Source organism: Podarcis pityusensis (assembly GCF_964106645.2).
Source record: "Podarcis pityusensis genome assembly, chromosome: 8".
NCBI classification, from domain to species: domain Eukaryota; kingdom Metazoa; phylum Chordata; class Lepidosauria; order Squamata; family Lacertidae; genus Podarcis; species Podarcis pityusensis.
The window spans coordinates 7,008,570-7,029,472 of record NC_138033.1 but is presented as its reverse complement, the minus strand read 5'-3'; the positions used below and the strand labels follow the sequence as shown (position 1 = coordinate 7,029,472).

Genomic DNA, 20,903 nt, shown 5'->3' with positions numbered 1-20,903 from the left:
AAACCACTGAGCCTAGGGCTTGCCGATCAGAAGGTCGGCGGTTCGAATCCTCGCGACGGGGTGAGCTCCCGTTGCTCAGTCCCTGCTCCTGCCAACCTAGCAGTTCGAAAGCACATCAAAGTGCAAGTAGATAAGTAGGTACCACTCTGGTGGGAAGGTAAACGGCATTTCCGTGCACTGTTCTGGTTCGCCAGAAGCGGCTTAGTCATGTTGCCCACATGACCCGGAAGCTGTATGCTGGCTCCCTCGGCCAAGAAAGCGAGATGAGCGCCGTAACCCCAGAGTCGGTCACGACCAGACCTAATGGTCAGGGGTCCCTTTACCTTCACCTTTATTAAACATTAAAAGCTTCCCTGAACAGGGCTGCCTTCAGATGTCTTCCAAAAGTCTGGAAGTTGTTTTCCTCTTTGACATCTGATGGGAGGGCGTTCCACAGGACGGACGCCACTACCGAGAAGGCCCTCTGCCTGGTTCCCCGTAACTTGGCTTCTCACAGGGAGGGAACTGCCAGAAGGCCCTTGGTGCTGGACCTCAGTGTCCAGGCTGAACAATGGGGGTGGAGACGCTTCTTCAGGTATACTGGACCGAGGCTGTTTTCAACACAGTGTTGCTCACAAAGCCAGGAGTCTGGTTGCCCTCTGAAGACGGGGGTTGGCACATGGCCCTTTTTAGCCTGGAGGCCACATACCCTTCTGAGCAGTCTTCCGAGGGCCACACAATAGTTGTGGGCGGTGCCAGAGGCAAAAGTGGGTGGAGCAACGGATGTAGTTCCTGCTCTCTCTCTCTGACTCTCTCGTTTATTTGGTTTTTCAGATTAAATTTTTACAGTCATACAATGGTGTGGTACCTTAGTTCTCAAACTTAATCCGTTCCAGGAGTCCGTTGAACTCCTGAAACCCTTCAAAAACCAAGGTGTGGCTTCCAATTAGCTGCGGGAGCTTCCTGCCCTCCATCGGAAGCCGCGGAAGATATTTGGCTTTTGAAAAATGTTCACAAACCGGAACACTCGCTTCTGGGTTTGCGGCGTTTGGGAGGCGATTTGTTCGACAACTAAGCCGTTCGGGAACCAAGGTACCGCTGTATATCAAACACAGATCATAAAAAACAAGATTCCAAGGAATCTCCTGGACTTCCATCCTCCCCTTAGTCGGTCCTATTATTAATCTTTTCCTCCTGCATCTTTGATGGTGATCCAAATCTTTGGCATCTCCACTGTGTCCAGAATTCACCATTGAACTACAGTTTCTTCTTGCTTGTCTGGAGACGGAGGAGACTCCTCTTCTGAATAAGAGTCCAGAAGGGACCTGCAACTAATTAGAAACGTCAAAATATCCCCTCGGTATCTACTCTTGAGAACAGGGCATTTTAGAGCTAGTTTTCTGACCAAACTCTGAGCATCACCTTTGCTGAGCTGTGTTTTTAGGTGATGCCCCGCTGCAAGCAGGCCTCAGCTTTCAACCTGGCACCTTCCCGTTGTTGCTGGATTACAGCTGCTATCATCTCTGACCACTGGGCATGCTGGCTGGACCTGATGGGAGCCCTGTAGACTCACCCACCCACCCACCTGTGTCACACCTCTCTCCTCTTGCTTCCCAGGAAGGTTGTGGCATGCCCCCAGAAGCCAGCTCTTCCCTCCTGTACAACATAGACCCTTCTCGCTTTGAAGACCTGAGCCTGGCAGGCACGTCCGAGGTTGGCATTGCAGGTATGGCAAAAGGGTGGAACTCTGTGGACTTGTAAAAGGGTAAAAGAGTATTGGGAAATGATCCATAATTAAAGTTGCTGTTTAGTCATTTAGTCATGTCCGACTCTTCGTGACCCCCTGGACCAGAGCACGCCAGGCACTCCTGTCTTCCACTGCCTCCCGCAGTTTGGTCAAACTCATGCTGGTAGCTTCAAGAACATTGTCCAACCATCTCGTCCTCTGGCGTCCCCTTCTCCTTGTGCCCTCCATCTTTCCCAACATCTTTTCCAGGGAGTCTTCTCATGAGGTGGCCAAAGTCTTGGAGCCTCAGCTTCAGGATCTGTCCTTCCAGTGAGCACTCAGGGCTGATTTCCTTCAGAATGGATCAGTTTGATCTTCTTGCAGTCCATGGGACTCTCAAGAGTCTCCTCCAGCACCATAATTCAAAAGGATAAATCCTTCGGTGATCAGCCTTCTTTATGGTCCAGCTCTCACTTCCATACATCACTACTGGGAAAAACATAGCTTTGACTATACGGACCTTTGTTGGCAAGGTGATGTCTCTGCTTTTTAAGATACTGTCTAGGTTTGTCATTGCTTTTCTCCCAAGAAGCAGGCGTCTTTTAATTTCGTGGCTGCTGTCACCATCTGCAGTGATCATGGAACCCAAGAAAGTAAAATCTCTCACTGCCTCCATTTCTTCCCCTTCTATTTGTCAGGAGGTGATGGGCCCAGTGGCCATGATCTTCGTTTTTTTGATGTTGAGCTTCAGACCATATTTTGTGCTCTCCTCTTTCACCCTCATTAAAAGATTCTTTAATTCCTCCTCACTCTTTAAAAGTACTTCCCCACAAAACCCCAGAGTCCTTCCTGTTGGGGATAATTCAGACTGAAATTCCCAGGGGTCAAAAACGGTTATTTAGGTATTCTACTACTGTGGCTCGTGTTTTGTTAGCCCAAAAATGGAAAACGAGCAAGGTCCCAGCCAAAGAAGAATGGCAACTTAAGTTGACAGAATATGCACAGCTTGCAGACTTAACATCTAGAATAAGAGAACAAGAAGAACAGAAGTTTAAAGAAAACGTTTACTGAATATACAGGAAATAATTGTGTACAGCTGAAAACACTAACAGCATTAAGATAAATTCAGCAGTGTAAATAAGTTTAGATGGATGCAATAATGGAATACTGAATGGTATATGGAGTCCTGGGAGAGAACTTCCTTAGGCTCCAGAGAAGCCTCATCGGCCTGCCCCATCTTTATGTCCCAAGATGTTTTCAAATTCCCACCGTTTCTGGCTGTGCTTGTTCCTTTATTGTTCATGACACTTTTCACTCATACGAATCACAAGAAAAAAGAATTACCGTATTTTTCGCTCTATAAGATGCACCAGGCCATAAGACGCACCTAGTTTTTGGAAGTGGAAAACAAGAAAAAATATATTCTGAATCCCAGAAGCCAGAACAGCAAGAGGGATTGCTGCGCAGTGAAAGCAGTGATCCCTCTTGCTGTTCTGGCTTCTGGGATAGCCGCGTGCAGCCTCTCCCGGGCAAGGGGAGCCAGGCAAGGCTCCCCCAAGAGCCATGCTCCCTTTAAAGAGAGAGTGTGGAGTGTGTGTGCAGCTCTTGGGGGCTTTTCCCCGAGGAGGGAGAAGAGCTACCCTTCTCCCTCCTCAGGGAGAAGCCCCCAAGAGCCACACACACGCTCCAAGCAGCTCATTAAAGGGAGCGGTGAGCAGAGCCTCCTACCTACATTTGCTCCATAAGACGCACACACATTTCCCCTTAATTTTTAGGAGGGCAAAAGTGTGTCTTATAGAACGAAAAATACGGTAGCAATAATGTACTAGAACGTCCCAATTACAGCATGAGCTATATAGAATAATTAACAAATCGTCAGCAAAACAAATACAAATCATCGGTAAAACGGCCACCTTCTATGAAACACCATAGCTAACTCCACTGTGACACGAGGGTTATGTTCCCGGGTACTGTGCATAACCGTGAATCACGTACCGCGGGGAACACCCTCTAGCCCATGGAAATTCTTGAAAAACCCTTTAAAAAACAAAAAAATCCGCCAAATTCCATCCCAATTGCTCCCTCCAAACCTCCTTTCTCAAGCTCCCAACCCTCCACAGGCCTCAAAGGTTGGTGCAAAGGCTGTTTTCCAACTCTTTTTGTGCCATTTTTGCAGATTTCCTGCTCTTTCCAGGCCTTTAAAATTGATTAAATCAATTTATTTAATTATTTGCTGGCGCTGTGTGTATACGCGGTCATGTGTAAAAGTGGGGAGTAGGGCTGGGCGATGTATCGATACACCGTCCAAGACTGGTTATAAGTCCATATTGTGATATTGGCTTTATAGTTTTTGACCTGGCAAAATCATGTTGTGAATCATGGTGTGTGTGTGTGTGTGTGTGTGCGCGCGCACGCACGCTATGCAAAAATCACAATGTGGGAAAAACCGTGAAGCCAGCCAGTGCCGTTGCAAAGCTCCATCCTTCTTTCAGACATCATGATATCTCATTCTATGACAATGTTTAGCTGGTGATATATCGTGATGTTGAAAACCAGATATCACCCAGCCCTAGTGGGGAGACACTTGTATTAACAAAGCTCTGCTCCTATCTCCAAAAGAAAGAGGCAGGCAGGCTGCACATAAAATGTAGAAACAAAACTCTTTTGAAAAGTTATTGATAGTTCTTTCTTCATCCCTGGTTGAAAAATGTACATTAGCAAGACAGGGTTGACGAGAGCAACCGGGGCAAAGGAATTAAGGAATTGTGCCCCAATTTCTTCCCTCAAATCCATTCCCACCGCCTTCTCTTCCTACTAGGGTACTTCATGGATCATGCGGTGAATCTGAAAGACACCCCCGTCAGGTGAGAAACTTTCTTCCCACCTTGTGGATGCATTCAGGTGCCGCTGTGCACATGTTCAGAACGTTAAAGGTAAAGGTCCAGTCATGGCCGACTCTGGGGTTGCGGCGCTCATCTCGCTTTATTGGCCGAGGGAGCCGGCGTACAGCTTCCAGGTCATGTGGCCAGCATGACTAAGCCACTTCTGGCGAACCAGAGCAGCGCACGGAAACGCTGTTTACCTTCCCGCCGGAGTGGTACCTATTTATCTACTTGCGCTGGTGTGCTTTCGAACTGTTAGGTTGGCAGGAGCAGGGACCGAGCAATGGGAGCTCACCCCGTCGCGGGGATTCGAACCGCCGACCTTCTGATCGGCAAGTCCTAGGTTCTGTGGTTTAACCCACAGCACCACCCGCGTCCCGTTCAGAACGTTACACATGATGAAATAGGGGCTGTGGCATTCTAGAGTCTAACGTTAGTAATTCTTGGGGTCCGTGCGTCTGCTCTGAGCCTGGATACACCCCACTCCCTCAATTCCAGAGAGGGCCGCAGCTTTTGTTTACGGCATTAGAAAACAACTGGTCGGCCCCTGTGAGAACAGGACTCTAGACTAAATGGGCCATTGGCCTCATTCTGATGTTCTCCTTTACATCATAGGGTTTTCTGCAGGGGGAATGGGCTGCTTCAAACATCAGCTGCTCCCTGGCTGCGTGCTTTAGAAGTCTTAAGGCTGCACATCTTCACAGCCTTGAAAGCTATGGAAAGATCACGAGGCTCCAAAATTGGCAAATCAAATTACAGGAATTGGTGGAGACGGCCCCATTGACTAGTAAACTCAGAGGAAACTCAAAGCAAAAATTTGCGGGGAAATGGGATGGTTATAGAAGATATGTTAAAAAATACAGTAATAGTTTTGACTCCGTGCTAGCATTCGAATGATAAAGGAACTAAAAGGAGGTGGATAACAATTAAGGATTTATTATGTTTTCAGAATGTATTAGAAAAATTATATAGAAAGGTTTATTGTTTTGTGTACATTCAAATGTAAGATAAAATATATGCAAAGGGACTTGACAGGAAGTCAAAGTTGAAGAAAAGATTTTGGAAGATAAAAGGGGGAAAATATTTACTTTCATTATCATCATTTTGTGTGTGGGTGTGGGTGTGTGGGTGTCTGCACATATGTGTGTTGTTTTATGCAATGTTTGGGAGGAAATAAGACGGTAAATAACAAATAACAAACTAAATATTGATGTCTGTAATTTTTATTTCTTAATTATATTTAGTGGTAGTAGGGTTGTATTGTTTTTTGTAACATAAAATCATTCAATAAAAATTATTTTTCAAAAAAAAAGAAAAGAAAGCTACAATCTGAGGTGTTCCCAAAGTAAAGGAAGGATTGAACTCTGATTAATAAGAATACACACAGAGGCTTGAACCAGCAAGACTCTGGGAAGGGTGCATATAATAATCTGTCTCCACCCTCCAGCCCAGGTCCTTTTATTCACAAAAGAACTTTTTACAGAGTGTTAGTAAGAACCAATCAGATTTCTTGTGAGCATTTCAACAAACCCCAGTAGGGACAAAGTTAAACTACCCAAACTAATTAAGCACTCATATTTCTGGTGTAAACAAAACAGAACTACAAAGGAGTTCATTTGGCAACCCCAAGCAATATACATGATAAGGATGGCCAGGAAGACAGCGATCATTATCACCTTCAGGTGAGATCTGTTTCCTGGCCCTAAGATTAACATCCTAAGATTAACATATCAGAAAGCTACATCAAAGAAACTGCCCACTGTCTTTGATGACCCAGGATGCCTGCCTAGCAAAGCAACTGGGCTGCATACGTGACTGGTCAAGAAAGAGAAATGGAACAGGGATGCAGAGGTGTGGATTGATCAAGAATCAAAATCGTTTAAACCCAGTCAACGCAATGCTTTCATTGCTGACACAGGTGGCTTACTCTATATTTGTTATAATTCCTCATAGCAATCTCACCTGATCACTACAACAATCTGAATCATTTAAAAGAAAGTTGAGGGGTTCGCGCCCCCCCCCCCCATTAGGGAGCCAACTATTCGTTCCATCCTTGTAAGGTTTTCTGCCCTCCGGTGGAATTGCGATGTGCACCCACCCACAGACCCCTCTGCCCTCCTCTGCCCAATTCCTCTTGACCACTGACCTCACCAGCCCTTCTGTCTCTTCTTCCGCCTCAACCAGGACACTGTGTGTCAGCACGTGCTACAGGGCGGAAACAGAAACTCGCCATGAGTCGTGGGGACTGTATCGAGTGCACCAGTTCACCAAGGTGAGGATGACGTGCGCCCGAGGTGTGGCGCCGTTGGAGGTGGGCAGAAGGGGCAGGGTCTGCAGCATAGGCCCCGGTCCTGTATACCTGAAGGAGCATCTCCACCCCCATCGTTCGGCCTGAGGTCCAGCTCCGAGGGCCTTTTGGCAGTTCCCTCCCTGCGAGAAGTGAGGTTCCAGGGAACCAGGCAGAGGGCCTTCTTGGTGGTGGCGCCCGCCATGTGGAACGCCCTCCCTTCAGATGTGAAGGAAATAAGCAGCTATCCTATCTTTAAAAGACATCTGAAGGAAGCCTTGTTTAGGGAAGTTTTTAATATTTAATGCTGTATTGTTTTTAACACTCGATTGGAAGCCGCCCAGAGTGGCTGGGGAGACTTAGCCAGATAGGCGGGGTATAAATTATTATTATTATTATTATTATTATTATTATTTAGGCACTGACCCGGGCCTCAGCAAGCTCAGCATCCTCTTAGACAAGGGTTCTACCTGCCATTGTCTCTCTGGCTCCACCTAACTTTGGGCTCCCTGTCTTCTGCCTTCCCAGTCCCAATCAGTACCACCCATCATGGACAATAGCTGGCTTACTGTTGTAAGACAACCTATCCGACTTTTAAAAGATATCTGAAGGCAGCTCTGTACAGTGAAGTTTTTAATGTTTAAAGCTGTATTGTGTTTTTAATATTCGGTTGGGAGCTTCCCAGAGTGGCTGGGGAAACCCAGGCAGATGGGCGGGGTATAAAGGAAGTAATAGTGCCACTGTATTCTGCTCTGGTCAGACCTCACCTGGAGTACTGTGTCCAGTTCTGGGCACCACAGTTCAAGAAGGACACTGACAAACTGGAACGTGTCCAGAGGAGGGCAACCAAAATGGTCAAAGGCCTGGAAACGATGCCTTATGAGGAACGGCTAAGGGAGCTGGGCATGTTTAGCCTGGAGAAGAGGAGGTTAAGGGGTGATATGATAGCCATGTTCAAATATATAAAAGGATGTCACATAGAGGAGGGAGAAAGGTTGTTTTCTGCTGCTCCAGAGAAGCGGACACGGAGCAATGGATCCAAACTACAAGAAAGAAGATTCCACCTAAACATTAGGAAGAACTTCCTGACAGTAAGAGCTGTTTGACAGTGGAATTTGCTGCCAAGGAGTGTGGTGGAGTCTCCTTCTTTGGAGGTCTTTAAGCAGAGGCTTGACAACCATATGTCAGGAGTGCTCTGATGGTGTTTCCTGCTTGGCAGGGGGTTGGACTCGATGGCCCTTGTGGTCTCTTCCAACTCTAGGATTCTATGAGTAAATAATAATTTTATTATTATTATTATTATTATTGGTGCATCCTGAGATTTTTTGGGTTGGGGTGGAGCAGGATGGAGCTCAGTGAGAAATTTGATACCTTAACAGATGCTAATGGCACATCAAGCGTGTTGTTCAGTTCGACGCAAGCACAGCAAATGCATGGGATCGGTTAATCGGACTCATCCCAAGGCTCTCTTGCTTTTCGCTTCAAACGATGCAAGTTTCTAGTCCTCAGCGCTGCAAAGATAGCCCGTTCTCATTGAAAAAGCAGAAAGCCAGAGGGCCCAGGTGATGTTAGCTTTCCTGCTGGGATGTGTGGGTTTCAGAGCTGGCGTTCATAAGAGGTGCATTGTAAGAGGCCTGCAAAGTTTACATGGGGCCTTGGAATGCTGGGAGAGACCCGAGTTCAAATCCTCACTTGCCCTGGAGCTCTGTGGGTGAGACCTTGGGCCAATCAGTCACTCTCAGCCTAACCTACCTCTCAGGATTGTCGTGGGGATTAATTGGGGAGGGGGAGAACCGTGTCTTCCTTTTCTTCTCCCTTCCCTCTTCTCCCGCAGTTACTCTTTCCTCTCCCTTTGGCTAACAGATCTCTATTAGATAGATAGATAGATAGATAGATAGATAGATAGATAGATAGATAGATAATTTATTACTGTCGGAGACCAGCTTATAAAACACAATTGGGGGTACAGTCACAGAAGGAAAACAAACAATTAAAACAATAAATTTAAAAACAATGTACAGCAATAAACTACCGCAGGGAGCTGACCCAGAGTCACTCATAGAACAGAGTTTGGGGATTTTCTTAACGAACTAGTTTGAGTTGGGAGATGGTCTGCGCCTACAGATCTGTACACAGAATCTGGCGACCATCCGGGTCGTCTTCTGATCTTTGCCTAATAGGAAAAGGTCGAATTGTTGTTTTTCCGGGAGGTCAGCGAGCCTCACCAGCAGGGGATCAATGGTCTCACTACGTGCCTCTTCATGAAAGGGACATCTCTATAATCATACACTCTCTCCCCACAATCCAGGTGGAAATGTTTGGGGTCACTGCCAACGAGACTGGGTTCGAAAGCGAGGCCTTGCTGGACGAATTCCTGGCCGTGCAGAAAGAGATCTTCTCTGAGCTGGGACTGCACTACAAGTAGGGAGTCGCGCAAGAGCTGGGGGGGGCAGCTGAGGGACCCCCGCCCGCCGTTGGCTGCTGGGAACGTGGGTGTGTGATCATTGAGGGGGAAGAAGGGCTGCTAGCCCAGCCAGCAGAGACATGTCTGGTTGCATCCTGAACCCACCTTAGAGGGTATACTTAGGCATGTTTAAAATACAGTACTAACAAAGCAAAGCAACGTCCAGGGAACATCAGAATGCTGCAGCGCAATTGCTGACAGGAGCGAGAACTCGCCAGCCTATCACGCCCGTGCTCAGAGACCTGCGCTGGCTGCTGATTTGCTGCCAGGCCCAATTCAAGGTGCTACTATTAGCGCATAAAGCTTTTAACAGCTCAGTACAGTTTACAGTGGTACCTCGGGTTACAGACGCTTCAGTTTACAGACCCCGCTAACCCAGAAATAGTACCTTGGGTTAAGAACTTTGCTTCAGGATGAGAACGGAAATTGTGCTCCGGCGGCACGGCAGCAGCGGGAGGCCCCATTAGCTAAAGTGGTGCTTCAGGTTAAGAACAGTTTCAGGTTAAGAATGGACCTCCAGAACGAATTAAGTTCTTAACCCGAGGTACCACTGTACCTACAAGATGCTCAGAAAGTTGAGGTCATTTTAATCTGTTTCTGTACAGTGGTACCTCGGGTTAAGTACTTAATTCGTTCCGGAGGTCCGTGCTTAACCTGAAACTGTTCTTAACCTGAAGCACCACTTTAGCTAATGGGGCCTCCTGCTGCTGCCGCGCCGCCAGAGCACGATTTCTGTTCTCATCCTGAAGCAAAGTTCTTAACCTGAAGCAATATTTCTGGGTTAGCGGAGTGTAACCTGAAGCGTATGTAACCTGAAGCGTATGTAACCCGAGGTACCACTGTATTTTAACTTTTCTGTCCTTTAAACTATTGCAACTTTTTCTTGAGTTTGCTGTTTTATCTTTTGTAAATGGCTTTGAGGGTTTGCTTGCTTGCTTGTTTTCAGTCCAGCGGTGTATGAGTTCTACAAAATAAGGCCCCAAAAGGTAATCTCACTTATTTACTTAGCAATCCTCAGGCAGCAAGACCTGGATAGAGAAGGCCAATCAGGTTCCTGAGCCTATGCCTTCCGGCCAAGGTGGCAGCAGGGCGTGCCCAACTTTCATGGCCGCCGTTAGGCATCTGATCCCGGTTTCTCTTTACCGATAGGGTCCTGGATATGCCCACACAGGAACTGGGCCTACCTGCATACAGGAAATTCGACATTGAGGCCTGGATGCCCGGCCGGGACAAGTATGGAGAGGTGAGTGGGGGAAGAGTCCGCTCGCTCCTGAATCTCTAGCCCAAGGGCCAACCCAACCCCAAGGTGGAAGAAGCCCTGGGGAGAGTCCGATAGAGTCTTCTCAATCTCCTTCTGCAGAGAAGTGGCGCAGAAGGATAAGAAGAACACGTGAATGTAGGAAATCGGACTGTGGATCCGTCTAGCTTAGTATTGTCGTCACAGTTTAGAGACTTCCCCTCCCTCCCTCTCCTGCAAAACTCTCCCCCTTTAATTCTGAGAGTGGTGGGTCCACCAAGAGGGTCCTATCCCCCCTTTGACCATACCAAAATCCGACTCTCTCTTTTTTTAGTTTTTTACTTATATTTTTCAAAATTTATACATTTCATTAATTTTACAATCCATTTCACATTTCAAAACTTCCCACTTTTTTCTGCGGTTCCTTAAATTTACTTTTTCATATCTTTTCTGCATATCCAAATTCATTTCACTTACAAATTTAATTATCTACTGTAAATATATACTCTTATAAAACTGCAGGCTATTGCAATAACCCTGCTAATGTTTTTTATCTGTTTACAATTTATCTGTAAATATTCAATGAACCATTTCCATTCTTTTATAAAAAGTTTGTTATCTTGATTTCTTATTCTTCTGGTAAGTGTTGCCATTTCTGCATATTCCATGTTTTTGTAGCCATTCTTCCTTTGCTGGGACTTCTGCTTCTTTCCATTTTTGGGCGAGTAACGTTCTTGCCACTGTAGTAGCATACATAAATAAATTTCTATACAATTTAGGTAGTTCTGGCCCTATAATTACCAAAAGAGAAGCTTCTGGGTTGTTGATTTTTATAAAAGTTGTTTTGAACATCCTTTTCAATTCGTTGTATGTCATTTGATGATGACAAAATCTGGCTCTCATATCTACAATCATTTCTGAGGACTCCCAACGCAACTTCTGCCTTGGCCATTTATGTAACAACAAACCCCTGAGCAGTGGTTACATATCCTTATGACCACTGCTCCTTGTGCATTTTACTAATCTATGGGTTGTGCTGAAGAAGATTCCAGCAAAACAGTCAAATTATCCGGGATCACTGTCCTACGTTGTTATTCACTTACTACTTCGGCACCATGAACGCCTAAAAAGTTTTACCGCTTAGCCCGCAGGATAGCATCTATTACTTTGTTTCAACCATAGACTTATTATACTTCTACGGACTTCCAAAGATTGACAGACGTGTGTTCATTTGATTTCAAATATATAATAATAATAATGATAATGATAATAATTTATTATTTATACCCCGCCCATCTGGCTGGGCTTCCCCAGCCACTCTGGGCGGCTTCCAAAAAAATATTAAAATACTGTAATACATCAAACATTAAAAGCTTCCCCAAACAGGGCTGCCTTCAGATGTCTTCTAAAAGTCTGGTAGTTGTTGTTCTCTTTGATATCTGGTGGGAGGGCGTTCCACAGGGAGGGCGCCACTACCGAGAAGGCCCTCTGCCTGGTTCCCTGTAACTTGGCTTCTCGCAGTGAGGGAACTGCCAGAAGGCCCTCGGTGCTGGACCTCAGTGGCCGGGTAGAACGATGGGGGTGGAGACGCTCCTTCAGGTATACTGGGCCTTTGAGGCCGTTTAGGGCTTTAAAGGTCAGCACCAACACTTTGAATTGTGCTCGGAAACGTACTGGGAGCCAATGTAGGTCTTTCAAGATCAGTGTTATATGGTCTCGGCGGCCGCTCCCAGTCACCAGTCTGGCTGCCGCGTTCTGGATTAGTTGTAGTTTCCGGGTCACCTTCAAAGGTAGCCTCACATAGAGCGCATTGCAGTAGTCCAAGCGGGAGATAACTAGAGAATGCACCACTCTGGCGAGACAGTCCGCGGGCAGATAGGGTCTCAGCCTGTGTACCAGATGGAGCTGGTATATTAGAGAATTTACAAGTGTACACATTTTGTTTTTGTTGTACTAAATTATGTGTATTATGCAAAAAGAATTGCATGCTATCTAGTATACTGGTCATCGTGTTGCTTGTGTTGTTTGTTTTGTTTTGTTGCTTGTTGGCCAGTTATGTGACTGCCCTTCGTTTCCCCTGCTAGATCTCCAGTGCCTCTAACTGCACAGACTACCAGAGCCGCCGGCTGAACATCATGTACTACAACCAGGAAGGCCGCCTGTCTTATGCGCACACGGTAAGCTGGGCCCTGGGCCTGTGGCCTGAGATACAGGGATGGGTGGGGAGAAGGAGAGGCCAGGTGTCGATAACCTGTGCTCTTTTTGCTCCTTAACCCGATGCCACACTGGGGGCCTCCAGCGTCTCAGCACAACTGTCTGTTCTTTGCAGGTCAACGGCACAGCCTGCGCTGTTCCCCGGATGCTCATTGCCCTCCTGGAATCCAACCAGCGCAAGGTTCGTTGCCAGCATAATCATCATTATCATCATCAGCTGTTATTTATAACCCACTCATCTGGCTGGGTTTCCCCAGCCACTCTGGGCGGCTCCCAACAGAATATTAAAAACACGATAAAACATCAAACATTAAAAACTTCCCTAAACAGGGCTGCCTTCAGATGTCTTCTAAAAGCCAGAGAGTTGTTTATCTCCTTGACATCTGATGGGAGGGCGTTCCACAGGGCAGGCGCCACCACCCAGAAGGCCCTCTGCCTGGTTCCCTGCAAACTCACTTCTTGCAGGGAGGGAACGGCCAGAAGACCCTCAGAGCTGGCCCTCAGTGTCCGGGCTGGACGATGTGGGTGGAGACGCTCCTTCAGGTATACTGGGCCTTTGAGGCCGTTTAGGGCTTTAAAGGTCAGCACCAACACTTTGAATTGTGCTCTGAAACGTACTGGGAGCCATTACAGATCTCTCAGGTCAGTTATATGGTCTCAGCGGCCACTCCCAGTCCCCAGTCTAGCTGCCGCATTTTTGATTAATTGTAGTTTCCAGGTCACCTTCAAAGGCAGCCCCACATAGAGCGTGTTGCAGTAGTCCAAGTGAGAGATAACTAGAGCATGCTCCACTTTAGGCTGGGCTCTGTGCACGGCAGCGGGGCCCCACCTCCAGCCCAGAGGCAGTGTCCATCTGCTTTGTGGGGGGGAGGCGGACCCCTCAAATATTTTATTGCAGGGGCCAGAAGAACCTCAGCCCCTAAGAGTTGTCTCCTGCGAATTGTTCCAAGAGGTCTATAGTTCCCATCCACTCCAGGGCTGATGGGGATTTTAGGGGCTGGGAGCTGGCATACCCTGTTAGAAACAAGTTTGGTGTGGGTTTCATTTGACGCTGTGTTGTTACAGTCATACCTTGGGTTACAGACACTTCAGGTTGCGTTTTTTTGGGTTACAGACCGGAACGGGTTACTTCTGGGTTTCGGCGGTCACGCACGCGCAGAAGTGCTAAACCGCGCTTTGCACATGCGCAGAAGCGCCGAATCGCAACCAGCGCTTGCGCAGACACGCCGCTGCAGGTTGAGAACGTGCATCGTGCACAGATCACGTTCGCAACCCGAACATCCACTGTATTCTTGTTATTTATTGAATTTATAGACCGCCCTATACCCGGAGGTCTCAGGGCGGTTCACAGAATAACCAGGGCAGTTCGCAGAATGTTGCGCAGAGGGCAGAAGTTGGCCGACACAGGATCCTCAAACCCTCTCCTCTACCTTTGTCCCTCCTCTGTAGGATGGCAGCGTTCGGGTACCAGACGTCCTCCAGCCGCTGATGGGCACAGAGATCATCGGCAAGCCTAGCTACACTCCGTTGAAATACATCGGCCCAAACCAGCCCAAAAGACAATGAACACCCCCCCCACCCCAAATCCTGGGGTGCCTTGGAAAATCTGAGATGATCAAGAAGTCCAGAGACCCAGGAGAGGAAGGAAGGATGAGCGCTTGTATAGTGACGCAGCCTTGTGGGTGGGGTGGGTGACTTTGGGTTGGGGGGGCCTGAAATGCCAGCGAGGTGACCTTTACCCCCAATTGGGCACTGTGGAGAGAGAGAGCTCACCTCTTCAGGGTAGAGGGGAATATGAGCTGTCCTTCCCAAGGTGATCTTCATGGACCCAGAGCGCTTCCAGAAAAGGCTGGCTGTGAAGTCCCAACATGTAACTTGGGATGGGAATCCCTTGTGCCCTTCCCTGGAGATCTTGCCATTTCCCCATCAGCCAGACTCCAGTTCGCAGCTTCCTCTCTTGTCTTAACCTCTATTGTATTTCGTTGGTGGGGAAGCAGGGTACATTGATCAGAACCGTCGACGGAGCAGAGAAGACATTCGCCCAATAAAAATCACTAACCAAAACGTCTGTTTGCTTCTAGCAGTGATGGTTTTTGCATGCTGCGTCCCCTGGGATGCGGGTGGCGCTGTGGGTTAAACCACAGAGCCTAGGACTTGCCGATCAGAAGGTCGGCGGTTTGAATCCCCGCGACGGGGTGAGCTCCTGTTGCTCGGTCCCTGCTCCTGCCAACCTAGCAGTTCGGAAACACATCAAAAGTGCTAGTAGATAAATAGGTACGGCTCCAGTGGGAAGGTAAACGGTGTTTCCGTGTGCTGCTCTGGTTCGCCAGAAGCGGCTTAGTCATGCTGGCCACATGATCTGAAAGCTGTACGCCAGCTCCCTCGGCCAATAAAGCAAGATGAGCGCCGCAACCCCAGAGTTGTTTGCAACTGGACCTAATGGTCAGGGGTCCCTTTACCTTTAGTTTAGACAAAAAGCAAGAGGTGATACAATAGGCGATTATGAAACGATGCATGGCATGGAGAAAAATGGATAGAAATAAGTTTTTCTCCCTCTTATAACTCTTAGAACATGTGGACGCCGTGTGAAGATTCAGGGCAGATAGAATCGTAGAACTGTAGTGTGGGGAGGGACCCTCAAGGGTCATCCAGTCCAACCCCCTGCAATGCAGGAAACTCCGCTAAAGCATTCCTGACAGATGGTCGCCCAACCTCTGCTTAAAAACCTCCAAGGAAGGAGAGTTAATCACCTCCGAAGAGAGACCAGTCCACTGTCGAACAGCTCTTACTGTCAGAAAGGTTTTTTTCTTGATGTTTAGTTAGAATTTCATTTATTGTAACCAGATGGGTGGGGTATAAATAAATTATTATTATTATTATTATTATTATTATTATTATTATTATTATTAAGTATTTCACACAACGCACAGTTCAGCTATGGAACTCGTTCCCATGGGAGATGGTGACGGCCCCCAATTAATTTGGTGTTTTTTTAAAAAAAAAAAAATTTATTAGGAATTTCAACATAACATTTTATCAAAAAAATATCATCCTTAATTCCCCCCCTTATTTCCCCCCTCCCCAAACTATAACCCCCCTCCCTTCCCTCCCCAGACCTCCCTCAGCTCCTTTCTCTGGTTTATCAACATATGTTATTCTATGCAAGTTACCAAATTGTATAGATCCTTAATTGATCCAAATATTGTCTATAAAAAGTTTGTGAATGTTTATTCAACACCTGCCAAGGGATCCAATTCACTTTGTTGTTTCTTTCAATACTTTGTAAAGGGTTCCCGTTCATCTTTAAAGTCACAGTTATCCTTGTCACGTTATTAGGTGTCAGTTTTGCCAATTCTGCATAGTTCATTAGTTTCTCTTGCCACAGTTCGTTGTGACGGCCCCCAGTTTGGATGGCTCTAAAATGGTATTGTGGTGCTTTAGCTACAAAGTGTGGCTTTGCGTCTTGGCCTAGCACAGTCTCCTAGGTGAGACTCTGGATTCGATGCCTGAAACCATTGCCCGACTTGGAGAGTTTAAATAAATAAATACTGTCGCTAGGGTGGCGGTGAGAGCGGTTTGATACGGAGTGGGGACCTGAAAGGGAGTCAAGTGTGTTTGAGAGAGAGAATCCTTTTGTGATTTGACCCAGCTCCACCCTCCTCCCCAAAAGCTCTTTATAGGACTCGGACGCACCTGCCTCACAGCTGCTGTCTCTGCAAAGTGGCCGCAAACCACAATGGCTCCCTCGGGTGTGGCTTTGAGAAATTGTCTTCGCACAAAAGCTGAGCCCACAGGGGAAAAGGAAGGGCGTCGGAGGCAGCAGCTGGAGTTAGGCCTAACCCATCTTGCTGCGCAAACTCTCTTCCCATGCCAGATCCTACAGAACAAGAAGTGAGGCGACACATTGAAGGGTGGACCAGCTGCTGCAAAGAGTTGCGGGCTTTGGACGTCACGCGTGGTTAAATTTTTCTCTCCTTTTGTTTTATTGGTTTGTTAACAGACGTAGCAAAGAGGAAGAAAACAAAGAATAAAACAAATCAAAACCGTAAAGCGTCACGGCCTGGAAGGACTAAAGTACCAAGATACGTACGACGTATTAACTCATATTTGTGAAATGTTCCCTTACAAATAATGAAAATTGATTCAAATAAAAGCATTCTCCACCTAAGTTCCATCGTTCTTGAGAGGAAAGGTCCTTCAATGCGCCAGACATTTGCATATACCAATGACATGGAATGAGCATGTGTCTCAATATTTGTATAAGAAATAAAATCATGCCATATATATATATATATATATATATATATATATATATTAAACGGTCGTTCAAGCTCTGCCCTTTATATACTTCCTGTTAACTTTTCTATATAGAGCTGTTTCCAAAGCTAGTTGTATTCCAGGTTGACCCACTGAAATTAACCTGATTAATTTCAGTGAGTCTACAGAAGAATTTGGTTGGGCGCAACCTGCAATTTCTATAGCGCTGTCGTCATGAATCTGTGGCATAAAAACACACTATCACTGAGGTATCTCAGCTGTACTGAAACGAAGAGCTCATAGCAACCGGAAAGCACAGGCCCCTGCCCTGCAGAACTTACAACTGAAAGATGGGTGGTGAGGATATATCAAGAGGAGAAAGCCAGGGTTGTGCAGTGGTTAGAGTGCTGGATTCTGACCTGGGATAACAGGGTTTGAATCCCCACTCAAGCCAAGAAGCTCACTGGGTAATAGATTCGCTTGGCAGTTAAGCTCCTTTTGAGCTAAGTGTCAGGTCAATTCTGTGTCCAGGGCAGCTGTCTGCCAGCTCCATCTGGTACGCAGGCTGAGACCCTATCTGCCTGCAAACTGTCTCACCAGAGTGGTGCATGCTCTGGTTATCTCCTGCTTGGACTACTGCAATGCGCTCTACGTGGGGCTACCTTTGAAGGTGATCCAGAAACTACAACTAATCCAGAATGTGGCAGCAAGACTGGTGGCTGGGAGCGGCCGCCGAGACCATATAACACCGGTCTTGAAAGACCTACACTGGCTCCCAGTACGTTTCCGAGCCCAATTCAAAGTGTTGGTGCTGACCTTTAAAGCCCTAAATGGCCTTGGTCCAGTATACCTGAAGGAGCGTCTCCACCTCCATCATTCAGCCCGGCCACTGAGAACCAGCTCCGAGGGCCTTCTGGTGGTTCCCTCACTGAGAGAAGCCAAGTGACAGGGAACCAGGCAGAGGGCCTTCTCGGTAGTGGCGCCTGCCCTGTGGAACGCCCTCCCACCAGATGTCAAGGGAACAACAACTACCAGACTTTTAGAAGACATCTGAAGGCAGCCCTGTTCAGGGAAGTTTTTAATGTTTGGTGCATTACTGTATTTTAATATTTTGTTGAAAACGGCCCAGAGGGGCTGGGGAAGCCCAGCCAGATGGGTGGGGTATAAGTAATAAATTATTATTATTATTATTATTATTATTATTATTATTATTATTATTACCCTGTTTCCAGATAAGTGGTTGTTGACTTGCAGCCATAGACTGCATTCTCTGTCCACTTACTTGCAGGATAGGCCCCGTTATACTTAGTGCAATGCCTTTCAAAGTAAATACACATAGGATCTGACTTCCAGCCAGGTCATCCTTTCACTTTTTTTAAATAAAACAAATTGCAAGAGTCAAGTTTGTCCCAATAACTATAAGAAGTGATCTGCCGGATGAGGCCAAGGTTCCATCTAGTTCAGCATCCTGTCCTCCCAGTGGCCAACCATGCCTGTGGGAAACCCGTAAGCAGGATAGGACCACGAGAGCCCCTCTTCCCTGTTAGAATTCCTGCTCCATGACTGCAGTCATGGGATTGTTGTCTTTCACATGACGGTGTATGTTTTGACTCCACAGAGTGGGAAGTGAAGGAGACAGGATGTTTGTGTTACTGTGTTCTGTGAAGTGGGACTATTGTCCTTTGTTTTTTCTCTTTGCTGTCTGATGCCAGAGAGAGGGGGAGCCATGTTGCAGTGCTCCATGTGTGTTTATATGTAAATAAAGTAAATTAGCCAAAATGCTGAGTTGCTGAGGTCTGTTACACAACTGCGCAAACTCTGCGGATCCCTAAGTGTGCCGGTGTCTGTTGGCATCAGTTGCTGTGATGTTCGGGCTGAAGAAAGCTTTTGAAGCTCCCGAAGAATCGACCAGGAGGGAGAGAACATGCCAGTTGGGCATGTGTCTCTGCCAGGGTCCTACTCGAGTGTAGGCTGAGCTCCCTCGTGGTTTCCAGCAACTGGTATTCAGAAGCATTGTCTAATCCTCTCTTTTAAGCCATCCAGGTGAGTAGCCCTTATTGCCTTCTGTGGGAGTGAGTTCCACAGTTTACCGTATTTTTCGTTCTATAGGACGCACCGGCCCATAGGACGCACCTCGTTTTTTTGGGGGGGGAAATGAATAAAAAAAATTATTCCCCCCCCCGCCGCGGCTGCCGCCCCAAGCCTCGCGTGCTTCGGGCTGCAGGCTGCCGCCCCAAGCCTCGCGCGCTCGGCGGGACCTCCTGCCGGGCGCGCAAGGCTTGCAGACACTCGCCCGAAGCACGGGGAGCCCTCCGGAGGGCTCCCCGTGCTTCGGGCGACAGGCTGCAGCCCCAAGCCTTGCGCGCTGGGCGGGACCTCCTGCCGGGCGCGCAAGGCTTGCAGACACTCGCCCGAAGCACGGGGAGCCCTCCGGAGGGCTCCCCGTGCTTCGGGCGACAAGCTGCAGCCCCAAGCCTTGCGCGCTGGGCGGGACCTCCTGCCGGGCGCGCAAGGCTTGCAGACACTCGCCCGAAGCACGGGGAGCCCTCCGGAGGGCTCCCCGTGCTTCGGGCGACAGGCTGCCGCCCCAAGCCTCGCGCGCTCGGCGGGACCTCCTGCCGGGCGCGCAAGGCTTGCGGACACTCGCCGGGGCTGCAGGCTGCTGCCTGCAAGCCTTGTGAGCCCGCGGGAACTCCCACCGGGCTTGCAAGGCTTGCGGATAGCTTCCTGAAGCCTGGAGAGCGGGAGGGGTCGGCGCGCACCGATGCCTCTCGCTCTCCAGGCTTCAGCGAAAGCCTGCATTCGCTCCATAGGACGCACACACATTTCCCCTTCATTTTTGGAGGGGAAAAAGTGCGTCCTATGGAGCGAAAAATACGACTATCTCTGTGAAGAGCTCCTTCCTTTTACCTGTCTTGAAAGGGAGAAAATAAAGCGTTAAAATCGAGATGTGGAAAATATGGAAACAACGAGGAGAGACAGGACTGAGATTTGGATATGCTTCAAGCTCCAGACTCTGGGAAGCCCCCCAAAATTAATAATTATAATTTGGATGATAATTTAGTTTTATTTTATTTTAGTTTTTTATTTTAATTGGATTATGATCTGATATGTTAATTAGATGTTTTTTACAGTCATAAAAGGTAAAGGGACCCCTGACAATTAGGTGCAATCGTGGCTGACTCTGGGGTTGCAGCGCTCATCTTGCTTTATTGGCCGAGGGAGCCGGTGTACAGCTTCCGGGTCATGTGGCCAGCATGACTAAGCCGCTTCTGGCGAACCAGAGCAGCGCAGGGAAACACCATTTACCTTCCCGCCGGAGTGGTACCTATTTATCTACTTGCACTTTGACGTGCTTTCAAACTGCTAGGTTGGCAGGAGCAGGGACTGAGCAACAGGAGCTCACCCCGTCGCGGGGTTTCGAACCGCCAACCTTCTGATTGGCAAGTCCTAGGCTCTGTGGTTTAACCCACAGCACCACCCGCGCCCCTCCTGTTAAATGTGCTTCAGGTTGAGCATTTTCAGGTTACGCGCCACGGTGACACGGAAGTAACGGAGCACGTTGCTTCCTGGTTTCGCCACTCGCGCCTGCGCAGACACGCAAAATGATGTCACACGCATGCGCAGAAGTAGCGAATCGTGACCCGCGCATGTGCAGATGTGGGTTGTGTTCGCTTCAGGATGCAAACAGGGCTCTGGAACGGATCCCGTTCGCATCCAGAGGTACCACTGTATTGGAAAATTAATAAAAATGAATTAACAAAAAAAAAAAAGAAGGGAGAAAAATAAACTATTTACCCCTGCAACCCCTTTTCTCCGTGCCACGGATGAATCGGTCTCCCCCAACTGGGGGAGCA

The 20,903-nt window shown here is 47.7% G+C and overlaps 1 protein-coding gene across 1 annotated transcript in view; it reads left to right on the top strand.

The window, feature by feature from the left end:
* Positions 1-14,857, top strand: part of SARS2 (seryl-tRNA synthetase 2, mitochondrial) — a 30,159-nt gene extending 15,302 nt beyond the window's left edge. The window contains exons 9-16 of the mRNA XM_081018972.1: positions 1,597-1,705; positions 4,524-4,569; positions 6,772-6,859; positions 9,183-9,295; positions 10,488-10,581; positions 12,660-12,752; positions 12,905-12,970; positions 14,239-14,857. Coding sequence (XP_080875098.1) covers positions 1,597-1,705; positions 4,524-4,569; positions 6,772-6,859; positions 9,183-9,295; positions 10,488-10,581; positions 12,660-12,752; positions 12,905-12,970; positions 14,239-14,355 — 726 coding nt within the window. The 3' untranslated portion in view covers positions 14,356-14,857. The remainder of the gene's footprint in view (positions 1-1,596; positions 1,706-4,523; positions 4,570-6,771; positions 6,860-9,182; positions 9,296-10,487; positions 10,582-12,659; positions 12,753-12,904; positions 12,971-14,238) is intronic.
* Positions 14,858-20,903: the final 6,046 nt, after the last annotated feature.